General features: G+C 44.3%; 1 protein-coding gene across 1 annotated transcript in view; it reads right to left on the bottom strand.

Moving 5' to 3' along the window:
* Positions 1-15,629, bottom strand: part of LOC130388100 (copine-5-like) — a 38,394-nt gene that overhangs the window by 8,772 nt on the left and 13,993 nt on the right. Inside the window, exons 5-8 of the mRNA XM_056597476.1 lie at positions 13,494-13,535; positions 11,652-11,727; positions 9,350-9,403; positions 8,642-8,703 (exon numbers count right to left, since the gene is read on the bottom strand). Coding sequence (XP_056453451.1) covers positions 8,642-8,703; positions 9,350-9,403; positions 11,652-11,727; positions 13,494-13,535 — 234 coding nt within the window. The remainder of the gene's footprint in view (positions 1-8,641; positions 8,704-9,349; positions 9,404-11,651; positions 11,728-13,493; positions 13,536-15,629) is intronic.

Raw genomic sequence — 15,629 nt, 5'->3', positions numbered from 1 at the left:
ATTTGTTTTTCAGCATAAACACAAGGCATTTCATCATATCACAAGAAAACAAGGATAGACGAACCTGTACACTATACTTGGCACCTTGCAGTTAAACAAGTTTAGACCAGGAAGAGGTGGTTATAGTTCATGGGGGATAAGGTGCCAGGGTTTTAACTGTGTAACAACGTAATCGATTGTGGTACGAATGAGAACTTCCATCTATTTTCAGTAGATAAACGGCTGTGATACCAAGTGCTGCTGCTGGCAATTTGGGTGCCCTAAGTGCAATTGCTTTGTGGTATATATATATTTTTAGATATTCCATTTGAAGTCCTGCCGATTACGATTGATAATACTAATTTCATGCTGCAAGTTATGACCGTTCCTCCATGCATTTGATAAAAATCAGAAGGCAGTTCATTCAAATTTTTCATCTTTCTACTGTCTGCACCCTCACACAATGCTGTGCTTGATTGTCTGGCTTGACAGCAAAGTAGTAGTATTCACCAGGCCATGAACCTGGGAAGACACAGGCGGCGAGTTACCAAGCATCTTCAAAGAGACAACGGGTGTACAGGATTATCCTAGGGAAACTATCCCATAGTGGGCAGAAACCACAACGAAAACAAAGGTGAGGGGGGGTGACCATCACGGAGCGTTAAGGGCTGGCCACGATAGTGATGCAGGTGTCTCCGCTGAAGTCTTGTGTCTCGACACCTCAAACCCCGTGATTTATCCCCAAAAACATTTTAGACTTTTTCAACACCTCCTGATCATTTCATCCTTGCCCTTCGGCCCGCTTCACGTCGCCGTCTTCGGCTCCTCCCCACACCCCGCCCAGACTCTTCTAACGTCAGCATTACGTTGGGTTGCGCCGCATGGGCGGGCCAAGGCAGAAGCCTAGTGTTAACTGCCCTTGGCTTCTTTACAGTCTCAACCCACAGGGAGAGGAGGGAGGGGGGCACCATTTTTCACCTCTAATGGTGACTTTCGGCCGTTTGATCTTATGTTTAAATAATTCATACGACGAGCGTGAGGCTCCTTCGGTGCCCCCTCCGGCACTCGATGCCCTACACACAGCGCGTGCTGCGTGTGCGTAGCGGCGGCGCCTGCGATATCTTCAGCCTGATGGCGACGGTTCAAATGAGGAGGCAAGGGGGGGGCCCTCTGGTCACCCACAATGAGGTTCTCCCCATTCCCTGCGGCCTGCGCCGCCTCCATAGCTGCTCCTCCATACGCTGTAACATAATCCCTCACAGTTTGTTAGCCGTTTTGTTATCGAAAGTGTGCAAACAAAAGAAACGCCGGAGAGCAGAAAAAGAGGAGTCATGCCAAAAAAAGTAAACAGTAAACTGCAGACTTCAGCGGTGCACTTTAATGAGGGCTGAATGGATTGAGCTAGCATTCTCTCGCTCTCCCCCTTTATCCCTCTCTCGGTCGCTCGCTGAAGGCTTGACACAAAGTTGCTGTTATGATTTCAGCTTTGGCTCACAGAGGCTATACACACCGGACTGTGAGGCCAGAGCAGTGGTGCAATTACTTCGGCTGGAGACTGTTTTCTGCTTTAAACGCTCACCTGGATTGCAGTTTACACACACACACACATACACCCACACACCCACACAACACACACGTGCACACACATTTCAGAGAAGGCGTGATAACAATTTTAATCCTTTTCTTTGGATGTCAACTATCCCAAAGGGTGCATGGAGCTCGTAAGCCGGGCATCTCCAATACCATGCATGGTCAGCTATCTGGCTCTAGTTCCCTCACAACAAACCCTTTGGACTGAGGAAATCCAACAACTTCAATTATAACATTTATTTATTTATTTATTTATCCTTTTGCGTTTTCCATCTATTTTAGTTAGCTAAATGTTGAGGAAAAATATCACATTCCAATCAGTTAGAAAGGCTTTCAGGCATTCATGAGGCAAGCACATCGATTGTCACACCTAGCACGGTATCACGGTGAGTTCAAGAAAAAATAAGGCAGATAAAGGGAGTCATCATCTGTATCTATCAACAATTGTGGTCACAGTTTTTTTTTTTTATAGATCTGAGAGTTGATGTTCCTGGACAGGAGGGTGAAGAGAGACAGGATGTTGGGTTGAATTAGAGGGGGAAGGACATGAAGCATCGGTCTACAGGCGGGAATATAGCCTGGGACACTGCAAGGCAGCATGGTCAGCCTATTAGGACGTTGGGCACGTTGATGCATGCTAATTTTTCGATGAATAGAGAAAACAAAAAAATTCAGAGGGTATTATCGGTTTGGAGATACGCTCTCACAATCACATGAACATGGATATAATGGAATAAATACCCATCTGTCAGAGTGTACAAAAATAAATTAGCAATGTATCCCAGTAGATTGTTTAAAATTGACCAAGTAACTCTCAGTAATTTCGAGGATAGGTTCAGAGAACCAAGGGCTTAAATCAGCATAATAAGGGAATGGGGGGAATGAATTGTTGGACACGAAAATACCATTCACGTCAAAGATTATTATAACATAAGAAAAGCCATTAAAAGCATAAGGCTGTGTAATTGCATTATGCTTCCTATAGCCTATCCATGAGCATAAACTATAAGCTACCTTTATTTGTGATACAAAAAAATACTTGCAGAACCTCTGTTTCCATAGTATTGGTAAACAAGCACATTGTGCTGAGCGATAAATTGTAGTTGGAGAGAAACTACATAGACCAATGAACCTTTCACAGTTTCCATGAAATGTAATCAAATCAAGGGTTAATGCTAGGATGTTTCCTATGCTTCAGAATTAAGTGGGACACTTTATTGCTACCATACTCACTAGAAGTGCCCTCTATCTAGGATGAGTTTGTTGTAGAACTGGAGAACATACATGTGGAGATATACTATTCAAGTATATATATATATATATATATATATATATATATATATATTGTGACGACCCAGTTGGGTCTTTGACCCTGCTGTGTATGCCTGTGTTTCTCTCCCTCCTGATTAGGAGATTGTTGGCAGGTGTGGGATGGACCGGTGGCAGTATAAAGAGCCTGCCCAGACAGCAGACGTGGCTTCTCCCTCCTCCCAGCATTGGCTTTCCTTTGGCTTCCTTTGTATTCACATGGACTGATATTTACATTACCTTTAGGTTACTTACATTTATACTGACTTGCACCACACTTCTTATTGTTATGTTTATTATATAATAAATTACTTATTATTGTGAAAATAGCGTGGTCTCCCCGGTTCATGTTGCATGCATGGAGCCAGCATGTCACAATATATATATATATATATGAGAGAGAGAGAGAGAGAGAGAGAGAGAGAGAGAGAGAGAGAGAGAGAGAGAGAGAGAGAGAGAGAGAGAGAGAGAGAGAGAGAGAGAGAGAGAGAGAGACAATTGATTGATTAATCCAAGGATTAATGAATCTCTACGAAACATTCATAATGAATTTTTATCCATATAACCTCAGTATTGTCATATTCATCATCCATCACTGTTGTCAATGTCACCTCCCTGATTAACACATTTCCTGTAGTGTAAAGGAAATCAATAGAAAAAATATTTCCAATGCATCAACGATGGCAGTAGGCGACATGGTAAATAGCTGAGCAAACACTACAAACCCATCTTTAATTCATTACCTCAGAGACGATGAGCCCCGAACCTTGAACAGAAACTAAACGCAATCAAACTATTCTTTCCCCAATTGGGCGTTCCCCCGAGAGCGAGAGAGAGAGATAGGGAGAGAGAGGTAGAGCACGATAAAAGAGAGTGAAACTGACGAAATATGAACCATTGAAAGGGGATCCGACATCAAAGCGGTTATTTTCTTCAATTCCTTTTTTTCTTGGGTTGTGATTAACGCTGATTGCTTAGTCTCACTTTGCCCGCATCCAGAAATTAGGGCCGGCATTGTGTTTGAAATAAGGACGCATTTCTTAAGGTGGGGCCGCCGACCCCCGGCTCATTAATCAGCATTGAGTTGGACCGCTAGTCGGACAAAAAAGAGAACTTTAACGGCCTGGAGCCCTCGATTCTAGAAGCCTCCCCTGATTACCTTGGTGTGGCGCTGAGAGTGTGGCAGGCTTGCTGGAGAAATGACAGGTGGCCAGTTAGAGTTAGAGGGGCCAGCTCCAGACAATGGAAAGTAAGCTGTCAATCAAGGCGGCAATTAGATAATCGCCGTGACTGAAAAAAGACGTTCTCGTGTGTGGAGGTCTCGTGTGTGGAGGTCTCGTGTGTGGAGGTCTCGTGTGTGGAGGTCTAGTGTGTGGAGGTCTAGTGTGTGGAGGTCTAGTGTGTGGAGGTCTAGTGTGTGGAGGTCTAGTGTGTGGAGGTCTAGTGTGTGGAGGTCTAGTGTGTGGAGGTCTAGTGTGTGGAGGTCTAGTGTGTGGAGGTCTCGTGTGTGGAGGTCTAGTGTGTGGAGGTCTAGTGTGTGGAGGTCTCGTGTGTGGAGGTCTAGTGTGTGGAGGTCTAGTGTGTGGAGGTCTAGTGTGTGGAGGTATAGTGTGTGGAGGTCTAGTGTGTGGAGGTCTAGTGTGTGGAGGTCTAGTGTGTGGAGGTCTAGTGTGTGGAGGTCTAGTGTGTGGCGCTGTGTTCTGCCAGCCAGCGGAGTCCCCCGGTGAGGGGAAACCTGTCATGTTTAATGCATGTGGGCTCATGAATGATGGCTTCTGGGAATCAACCCCTCACCCCTAGAACAGCACGTGCAGTTAACCACAGGCTCTCTTCTATCTGCGTTGTGCATTGCATTCTTGGAAAGCCGCCTATATCCGGCAGAAATGTATCCTGTAAGCCAGTTTATTCCCTCACAGTTTCACTGTTTCTTATCATCCAGCATTGTTTCAGATCCTTTTGTCCAAAGCGACCAAGTGAATTGTATATATGTCATTGAGGAGCAGGGATGGTTCCCCTATCCCCCCTCGCTCCCCCTCGATCTAAATTTGCAGGCCGTCTTCCTAACATCCCTTTCTCACTCGCGAGAGCTTTCCAGAGGATGCCCTGGACCTGATGTGAAGCCATGGGAATCCCATCAGTGTCACTGTCTATTAGGGCAAAGTGCTATAAAACAAACAGGTCAACAGAGCGTTGCTCACACACGCCCTCTCGGGATCAGCGGCTTCTGCATGTCTGTAGTCTATGGACTCCAAAGCACGTACTAGCATATCAGCATTGTCGGGTTCACTTAAATGAACGGAATTTCATTAGGGCTCCTTGTTTTGGGTTGTTGTTGTTGCCGTTTGGCTATTTTTATTAATTGCTACTGCCGACAATGTTTATCGGAGAGTGACTGCTGATGCCCTCACACCTTACCAACTTATCGGCTCCACTTTTTCACTGCGTTTGGTTGTATTACTGAAGTCTTGCACGGAAGATTAATATTTCTTCAATTCGCAGAGGACAGGAGACACTCACATCGAACACAAGTCAGAAATCAGTTCTTATGCTAATCTTAATTTCAAAACTAGCCGGTGTAACTGTCTGGCATTGGCTTTCTATGACCTCAGCACTAAACCAAATTATTTAGGTGGGGATGTGTTTTCTTTAAAGCTCTGGCCATGAACCTCGGATTATACGTTTTTTTAAAACACACCAAAGCGTTGTTGGATTCTCCTTTGATGTATTGTAGAGCCAATGAAGTATGTGGACATGCTTCTTAGAATAGCAGGAAAAACAGATGAGCAACTCAAACCAGAACACACGAGAGCAGTAAAGGGTTGGATTTTGGTAACGGATACATGCATATTTATTTTTTAAGCGCTTATTTTTCTTCCTACTCCAGGTTCATACAGAAATCTCCGTTATTGGGACCTACAGTTTAGCTGCACGGTTTAATATCGTTTTTTCTTTGGAGAGTGCCACAAGTTTTGGGGAGTGCCACAACATGTTCTCAAATTCGTTCAACATGACATTGCACTGCCCTGAATCCTGCAGAACCTGTTAAAATGTCACCAACTGCTATCAAACAAAAGAACAGTGAGGATGTTAGAATTGCTTTTGCTAAGCCCCAGCAGGAGGGGCTTGTATTCTGTGAGGAAAACCATTAATCCTTAATAAGGACTCCATACAATAGAAGGGCGACAGAAGATAAAAACATTACCCTGAGCTAACTCAATGAAGAATTCATTTCCAAAGGTATTTTCAGTATGCCACGTGATGAAAAATCAATCTTGCATTATCCCTGTGGTACGGCACATATGTGTGGAAGTATGTGCGGCTTTCCAGACCTTAACGACCTCTGTTATAATCCCCTGCCACTTTAACATTAATGAAAATCTAATTCACTCAGAGAGAGCCATCAGGGTGTGTCGAGAGAAATATGTCTTCGTTTTTAACGCTCTCCTGCGACATTGAATGTAAAATTTTACGTGCTTCTGATCCGAACCTACCCTTTACACTATCACGCACTGGCAAACTCATGCGCACACAAGTATACACACACACACGCACAGAAGGGCAGACAGACACACACACAGTTGTGAGCGTAACTACACATTGGAAGCATATTTCCTTCTTCTATCAGCCCCGAGCAGCCTGTGCACGGAGCCTGGGCTCCTGTCAATTACAAAAGACAAAGCAATAGACTGAATGTTAATCTGTCATTAAAATTGCATAATTACGATTTTCACTGCTTGTTAGCCATGAAAACTAATATCATTCCTGAATGGGAACTTTAATTGGCAACTGAACGGTAGCAGGGTCTCCTATTTTTTAAAAGGTCTACAATTGAATACCTGGTGGTGATTCATTTGAGTTTTGTTAACTGAATTTAACTGAAATTAGTCAACAAAGAGCAAAATATCCAACATACGACCTGACTGTCATTTGACAGAATGTGGCAAATTCAGTTAATACTCATACTCATACATAGATACACATACTCTCAACAATTATCCTTCCATACAATGTATCCTTGACATTATCTGTGCATCAGCTTCTGCACACTCTCCGGCTTAATTTTAATGGACACCTCTCAAGCCATGCACTGGAGTTTGTACGATATAAAGCAGAAATGACAACATGCAGTCATATCTGGAACGGCGCAGCAGTGTAAATGTCAAACACACATTCTCAAACATTGCCTTGTTTCGGGCTATGAACGTCTACAACCACCAGCAAGTCACCAGCACAACACACAACTCTTTCATTCAGTGTTGACATATATTGCACTGACAAACAGCAATACCGAACCAACCTTTCAAAAGCTTGTTCAGAACAGGTCTGCTAGGCCTCCTGGAGACAGCAGACCTAAAGGAAATCCACATGCCCACATCCTACCCCTGGCATTTATTGAATGCCATTTCTCCTTATTCCCCCCTCTCCTTTGCTTTCTGCCAAACCTCTAGTTGACGAGACCCACCCCCTGAGACAGTAAGTGGCACTGCAACTTCCTACTCTGCCTACTCTGTGTGTGTGCTTGTCTGTGTGTGTGTGTGTGTGTGTGTGTGTGTGTGTGTGTGTGTGTGTGTGTGTGTGTGTGTGTGAGAGAGAGAGAGAGAGAGAGAGAGAGAGAGAGAGAGAGAGAGAGAGAGAGAGAGAGAGAGAGAGAGAGAGAGAGAGAGAGAGAGAGAGAGAGAGAGAGAGAGAGAGAGAGAGAGAGAGAGAGAGAGAGAGAGAGAGAGAGAGAGAGAGAGAGAGAGAGAGAGTGTGTGTGTGTGTGTGTGTGTGTGTGTGTGTGTGTGTGTGTGTGTGTGTGTGTGTGTGTGTGTGTGTGTGTGTGTGTGTGTGTGTGTGTGTGTGTGTGTCTGTATCTGTGTGTTTGTGTGTGTGTGTGTGTGTGTGTGTGTGTGTGTGTGTGTGTGTGTATGTGTCGCTGTGCGTGTGTGCGTGTGTGTGTATGCGTGGCTGTGCGTGCGTGCGTTTGTCTCTGTGTGTGTGTGTGTGTGTGTGTGTGTGTGTGTGTGTGTGTGTGTGTGTGTGTGTGTGTGTGTGTGTGTGTGTGTGTGTGTGTGTGTGTGTGTGTGTGTGTGTGTGTGTGTGTGTGTGTGTGTGTGTGTGTGTGTGTGTGTGTGTGTGTGTGTGTGTGCTGTAAAGTTATAACCATCGATGGAGCTTTAGTACGGATCTAGGACAGCAGCAGATGCCTTCACTTGCCAGGCAGACAATTAGTAAGAACCAGGACAGACCCAGACCCATTAGGAACAAATTCCACATGGGATAGGTTCAGCCTCCGTTAATTAAGCACTAAAACTCTCAGCATATTAAGCATCCTCATTCATATTCCTTTACATTAGTATCTTGGGCCGAAATGGGGGCAGAGCAGCCTGTTTGAAGCCGAACTCTCATTACATGCTCGGAATACCATGCCATAGACCCCTTCCATTCTGCTGAATGCGGTTCATAGCCTAGGAGGGGAGGGTGGGTTCTGAGTGCTGCTCTGTAAAGCCAATAGAGGAAGCAGGAAGGACTGTGGAGCGAATGGGAGCTGGCAGCCAGAGAAGTACCTTTCCCCGCTCTGCCGTATCGGACGCAGAGCGAGGCGGCTGTCTGCTTTCCAGCCTCACTGCCACAATGTTTCTCCACATCCAACCCGTCTGAATTATTCATCAGGGTTGCCTGCGAGGATCTCCCCTCGTTCAGACAGTTTGGTCCAGAGCGAATGGCAGCTTGAGAGTAGCGGAGCGCCGGGGACTCGGGTAACACATGACGTGGTGCCACTCACCCTCCCTTGATGTAGTCCAGGAAGGTGTGCTCCGATTCCACGCTGAACGACAGCATGGACACCTGGGGAGTGGAGTCCAGACACATCATGTGATGAGTGAGTTACCCAGCATCCTGGTGATCTAGGAATACATATTTGTACCAAACCTATATGGCATATAAGAATATATCGGCGAGATCAAGGTCCCGTAGGTTTGTTGGTGTCTCTGAGTTTTTTTGGCATAACGCCCATCCACATGATTTTATTTTATAGTTTGAAAAAGCGCTATGCATAAAGCATTTGGCACAGACAAAGCCCTAAAACAACAAAGACAACAATGGGATTAATCTAGGCAGAACCAGAGTTTTGATGCCGATAAACTAGCATATTAACACTGTTATTGTCATCACAGAGGATATCTATCTGGCAGTGGGCTGATGGGTGCGTGTGACGGACGAGGGCTCTTTGGTTTTAAATATGCACCATTAATACAGAGCCGAAAGTGGGTCCTGAGGCGATAATAACACCTTGAATTTGGTCACAGACATCCATGGGCCGTGGCGGGTTATATCGCCCAGCTAGGAATCACTCTTGACGGATCAAACTGGGCTCTAGGGTGGATGGGTGGCGGTGGTTGGAACGTTGGCGGTGTTAATGGTGGACCTGGGTTTAATGGTATGGACCGATGGACTGACGCACAGCTGTCCAAGCTCTTATCTCCAGACTCACCGTCCCTGAGTTAATGTAGCGCTTCTTCTTAATCTTCTTCTTGACGTTCACCACCTAGTTTCAACACAGAGCACACGGAGCGATACGGCCACGTTATAGTACGAAGGGCACACTTCCACAACACTTTTCCCCGCTTCCTGCCTTAGGCGAGTGATATAGAAAGAAACAACCTCCTCTGTGCAGAATGGAGATACAGGGGAGAGTTAGGTGGGTGGGGGGGGGGGGGGGGGGGAGAGATCGACGGAGCTTATAGGGACTGAATCCAATAACTGTGGTAGGTGTGAGAAAGATAATATTGATCATGCCTCCAGGGCTGCATTGTGATTTGACAGCAGACAGGTTTTAATGGGAGTCTATGCTGGGCTGTGTATTAGACATGCATATACTGTATGACCCAGTCTAATAGCAACAGCCGTGCTCCTCGTTATCGCTGTGGGTTATCCCTGAATGTGTCTTTAACACACACACACACACACACACACACACACACACACACACACACACACACACACACACACACACACACACACACACACACACACACACACACACACACACAAAGCAAAGCAAGATTGAAAGTGAGAGATGGACGAGACGACAGGAAAGTGCAGGCCAGCGAGAGACAGGTAGAAAATGAAATTTAAAAAACCCCTATTGTGTGTGCAACCAAACGGAAATTAAACGGAAAATTTGAAATGGTACATTCCATTCATGGGTGGAGCACAAAGGCACCAGGGTCGCAGGTCACCCAGCTCTGTGAATCCTTCGACGGTCCGGACACTTGGACACACATTTCTTCCTTGGATTACACAGTAAGGACACCTGTGTTTCCGCATACCTGCCCTTTTTCCACGAGAAAGCCGGTCCTCGCTGGGGTTCCACGATCCATCTCTCTCTCATTCCCTCCTCTCCTCTCGCTCCCTCCTTCCTCTTTTCTCCCTCTCCCTCCCCTCTCCCTTTCCCCTCCTCCCTGCTCCCCAGAGCTAGCTCTGCAGCATTGCGGCCATCACTCACTACTGTCAGGGTAACACGCACATCATTCTCAATTACACCTAACCCTGTTAGCGTTGCGCTCCTGTCTCCTTCAATACGTCCTAAGGCTCTTAGCTTAGCCCCCCCTAGTGTCTCACAGAGGGGGGAGGGGAGTGGAAGGGAAGCTACAAATATGAGGGGAATGAGCGCATTGGTTATGAGACAGAGAGAATGGCAGAAAACGAGAGAGAAAGAGAGAGGGAGAGAGAGAGAGAGAGAGAGAGAGAGAGAGAGAGAGAGAGAGCGAGAGAGCGAGAGAGAGAGAGAGAGAGAGAGAGAGAGAGAGAGAGAGACATTGAGGGAAAAGCGTTCGTTTGTCAGTGTCATGTGTCCATTGGGATTCTGAAGGTTAATGTATGCACCGGTATCTGCCTGGTCAGCAGAATAAAAGGCTAATTCTGTATGCCACTACTCACTATCTCCCTCGCTCTCTGACTCTCTGCATCTTTCTCACTCTCACCCTTCCATTCTTCAAGGCTCTTTACTCCCCCCCCCCACACCCCCCCTCCCCCGACCTCCACATTTCTCCCTCATCCGAGCTTATAACCGTTGGCCCTACTGTTAGCACCTCTTTGACTAATTTGGGATGTAATGTGATGTGGCAAGTGTTTTAATGAGCAGGGACCAAAGCAGGCCCCAAAGGGCCTCAATGTTAATATCCAATCTCTCCCGGAACAGCACAGCAAGGAGTGCGGCTCAAATGAGGAGAAAACACTACTTCTCTGGCATTGCCTTTGTATGTTTGCAATATGGAAGGAATCTACAAATAAATAAATAAACGGATGTAAAGGGATTATCTCTTCCTAATATGATACTATGCGTCTATAGTGTCTATAGAGGCACAGGAAGGAGCCATATTTTCAACCAATCCTTTTTTTTGCTCCAACAGATTTTCTGCAGCATCTTTAAGTGGTCAACCTTTGCAAGGCTATTGAAATGTTTGCGGGATCATTGTTCGAATTACATGTGACATGTGTAAAAGAAAATACACAAAAATAGAAAAGAAAATGTCAAGGCAAGTGAGATTTAAAAGGAGAGTGGTCTGAAATAATTGAAGAAGCAGCGATGGCTGCCTTCAATTTTACAAAAGAGAAAACAATCTTGAGCCCCTCAGGATCAAGCCTCCAAAACAGGTCAAACACGACAAGGGGGACCACTGCCCTTTGGACATCAGCCCCCTCCACCTCAGCCTCTTGCAGAGAATCAAGGCTTCTCGGAAAAACAACAACCTTCTCTCCCTCTACTCCTCGCTCTCGCCCTCTCCACTCACCTCGTAGACATTGTGCTGGTTCTGCCCTCGACACAGCTCCTTGTAGCTGGTGGTGAATTCACCGATGAAGTCGTGGCTGAAAGGCAAACACAGCAGGCGGGCCGGTTATCAGCTGCAGCGCTCCTACAGTGGAGAAGGATGGTCACAGAGGAACGCCAGACAGTCCATGCTGTGGTGACGATGTGGGGAATGAGTTGTTGTTTGGGAACAGATTGATCTTAATGATGATGAGAATGGCTCTCCTCTAATGGGAGCGTTTAAAGGATGATGCAGTACATTTTGACATCATGTATATTGAATGATCCTCTGTCGTGCTGTAAGTAAATGCTCAAGACTGTAAACGGCGCTGTGTGTGTGTGTGTGTGTGTGTGTGTGTGTGTGTGTGTGTGTGTGTGTGTGTGTGTGTGTGTGTGTGTGTGTGTGTGTGTGTGTGTGTGTGTGTGTGTGTGTGTGTGTGTGTGTGTGTGTGTGTGTGTGTGTGTGTGTCTGTGTGTGTGTGAGTGTTTATGATAGCTTGTTAAATCAAGTGTTAAAGTGTGAATGCGTCAGTAGTTAAAGATATATATAGTATAACGTTTCTGCAGCTATGGGTCTCTCAATTAAAACAAAACATATAGTTTGATGACATGCTGAAGTACCGTGGGATCATGGGAGTTGTTGTTTTCAGTACCATTGCCAGTTATACAAAAGTAAAAAGAAGCTAAAGAACTGCGTGACCAATGCAGTTCCAGTGTGGGTGTAACACAGACTGTATATTATACAGTTAAAAAGGACTTAACACAGACTGTATGTAATACAGTTCAAACTGACTCAACATAGACTGTATATAATACAGTTTAAACTGACTTAACATAGACTGTATGTAATATAGTTTAAACTGACTCAACATAGACTTTATGTAATTTTGTTTAAACGGACTCAACTTAGATTGTATGTAATACATTTTAAACTGACTCAACATAGACTGCATGTAATACAGTTTAAACTGACTCAACATAGACTGTATATAATACAACTTAAACTGCCTTTTTATATCGGAACATTGGTGGAAACTATTGCTGACTTTTTCCCCCAAAAGAAAGTGCCTACAAAAGGACATGACAGGTTCACGTTGCGATCAAGGCAGTGTGTTTGATAAGAGTTGTTTGTATTTCTGGCTTCCCTCATAATGATTTTTGAACTCTGGATTGATTCTGTCAATGAATTCGGCCATCCGTCTCTACTCTGCGGGGGAAAGCCAACAGCAGTCCTTCCTCCAGTTCACGTCCTGATTCAGAGTTAGAACGCGGAGGGAGGGCGGTTCACACACGACCCATGGTGAGTAGTATCTGGGTGTTGTGGTGTGTTGGGGAAGGAGGGAGCGACAGCGAATCAATATGTAGCCCACAGCTCTTCAATAAAATACGATTATACCCATTTTGAGTAAAATTTGTTTGCAATGTATGGGAATTACAATTGATCGCGGATGGCCTCGCTCTCAGACAGATACTTGAAAAAGATAAATAAGAAGAAAGTCTACGTGTGGGAAACATTGTTCTGCTTCTGTTTCCCCAGAAGTCTACTGGTAAAGGGCAATATGAGGCAATTTCCTTGTGACCTCACCAAATGTGACCCACTGTTACCTCGAATAAAACAATGAATTTGTCTGAATTTGATTATTGTTATAAATATATAACATAGGTCTGGTCAGTGTGTGTGTGTGTGTGTGTGTGTGTGTGTGTGTGTGTGTGTGTGTGTGTGTGTGTGTGTGTGTGTGTGTGTGTGTGTGTGTGTGTGTGTGTGTGTGTGTGTGTGTGTGTGTGTGTGTGTGTGTGTGTGTGTGTGTGTGCAACAAACAGTTACCTCCCATCCCTGTCCCAGTCGTACACCTCCACCTTGATCGTCCTGCCAAAGCACAAAGAAAGCAGAAGCATGAACATGTTTGTATGTGTGGCTTTTGATTTGATCACAGAAGTGAATGAAGACATCACACAGAGGGAGAATGACCTTCACCACTACAAAACTTCCTAGAAAAGCCTTTGTAAAAATGACAGTGGTCCAATTCAAATCTGCAGAGGTGCTGTTGCTCTCTGGCTGAGTGGGTTAGTCCTGACAGAGAAAACAAGCCATTAACATTCGTCAACACTTCAGCACTTCATTAAATCAGCGCAATTACGCTTCAACACCTCTTCAGTTTCTCTATGTACAAATACATGTATGAGTATTAGTCACAGGTGTTTTGGGGGAAAGAAAGAAAGAAAGAACAAAAATGACAAACCACTTAAACTTCAGCTGTTACAGAAGCAATTAAAAGTGAGTTTGCAAATATATCACAATGTAGATAAAATATAACATGCGCAGCTCACATTTAAAGGATCTACTTAAACCAATAAGGTAGAGCCCATTGAGAGTCCCATAAACTGATTGGATTATAGCCACCGGGTACTCATGTTAACTTGAGGATTGTCATGAAAACCCCAGTGTAAGTAGCAATGTAATAAGTAATAAGAAGCAAAATATGTCTCTCTTCTTTCCCGAATAGAAGACTATGCTCTCTTTTGCATTAAGCTGCAGAACAGAGCATGTTATGCTGACTGAGAGATAGACACCAACCCCTGCAGGGCAAAAAAGGCATCTAATTTTAGATTCCCCCAAAAAGTGATGGATAGATGATCCCTCACCAAAGGAGGGAGGGAAGGATCTTCTTTTACTTCTGAGGGGGAGCTCAGAGCCACCTCGAGCTGATTTCAATCTTTCAGCACTCAAAGTTATACAATGCTAAATATGCACAGCTACATATAATAATAAGCATTCAATGTTGAGGAAACGTAGAGAACTATATTGTACACCGTGTGGTGAAGTATCAAAGTAAACTTGAGGCTAGAGTAAATGAAACTAAAAGCAAGTGCCTTTCGTTATCGGCAGTCTTGACTTGGCATGAAATTGAATATGTAGATGAAGTGAATCAGAGATATTATGTTAGGAAATTGTCGTTGCACTGCAGTCTAATTAAAATACAGTGGCTGAGCTGTGTCGAACAAACTGCATAACCAAAACGCTTTTCAAATTTGAAAAACACAAGCACTTAAAAGGGAAACGCAAATGCAAATTACACAACACAAATGCAAAAGCCACACAATAACGGAGTGAGAGGCAACAGTAGACCGGCCAACCATCCTTTCCAGTGGACTATTATTATATGCCCCTAGCCTAAACCATTAGAAAAAGAATATAGAAAATCAACCTTCACTTGTTCCAGGCTGATCGGCATCGTACAGGAATGTGATGTTCTTGCCACACAAACCGCATGATGCAGATTCAGAATACAGGTTGACTCCACAAAAAATTATTTTCCTCACCCACAGGTGTGGGCAACAATAGTCCGCTGTCAATAAGACTCGGTGCGTTTCATTGTCGACTTCTGTGATGTTGTGGCGTTTGCTTTTGTGATGTGGCTTTTACGTTGGTGTTTTCCGTTAATTCGCGCTTGTGTTTCTTGACTTTGTCAAGTGTTTTGGATATGCTGTTTGTTCGACGGTGCTCAGACATTGTATTGTAAGGCACTAGAGCACCAAACCTAAAATAAAATAATAAGCGTTTTCAAACCAGTCTGTTATGCAAAGTTTGATTATTCAATTTAGAATACATTCCGTTTTGTTTTTTTCTAGGTAGAGAATCTACCGTATAGCAAGGGAAAATTTCTCATTATGCACACACTAATTACGTCATCATATTTATTGTACTGTAGAACACTATGGATTTACCAATCTTTCCTTGTTAACAATTCCTTTGGATATATAATAGCTTTTTTTAATTATGGGGACTTTTTTTATTCATTGATTTTGGGTTTTTTCATACTTTATCTGTTAATCCCATTTGCAAACCAAATGTGCATAATGGGGCAAGGAGCATATGCATTTCACGAAATTGAAATGATTAAAACATTGAAATCCAGCGTACTCTATATGCGTACTAAGCATGACTGTAGGACCAATCGTT

The sequence above is a fragment of the Gadus chalcogrammus genome, chromosome 1 (assembly GCF_026213295.1).
Source record: "Gadus chalcogrammus isolate NIFS_2021 chromosome 1, NIFS_Gcha_1.0, whole genome shotgun sequence".
Lineage (NCBI taxonomy): Eukaryota > Metazoa > Chordata > Actinopteri > Gadiformes > Gadidae > Gadus > Gadus chalcogrammus.
Note: the sequence above shows the minus strand (reverse complement) of the source record. Positions and strands in the feature narration are given on the sequence as shown.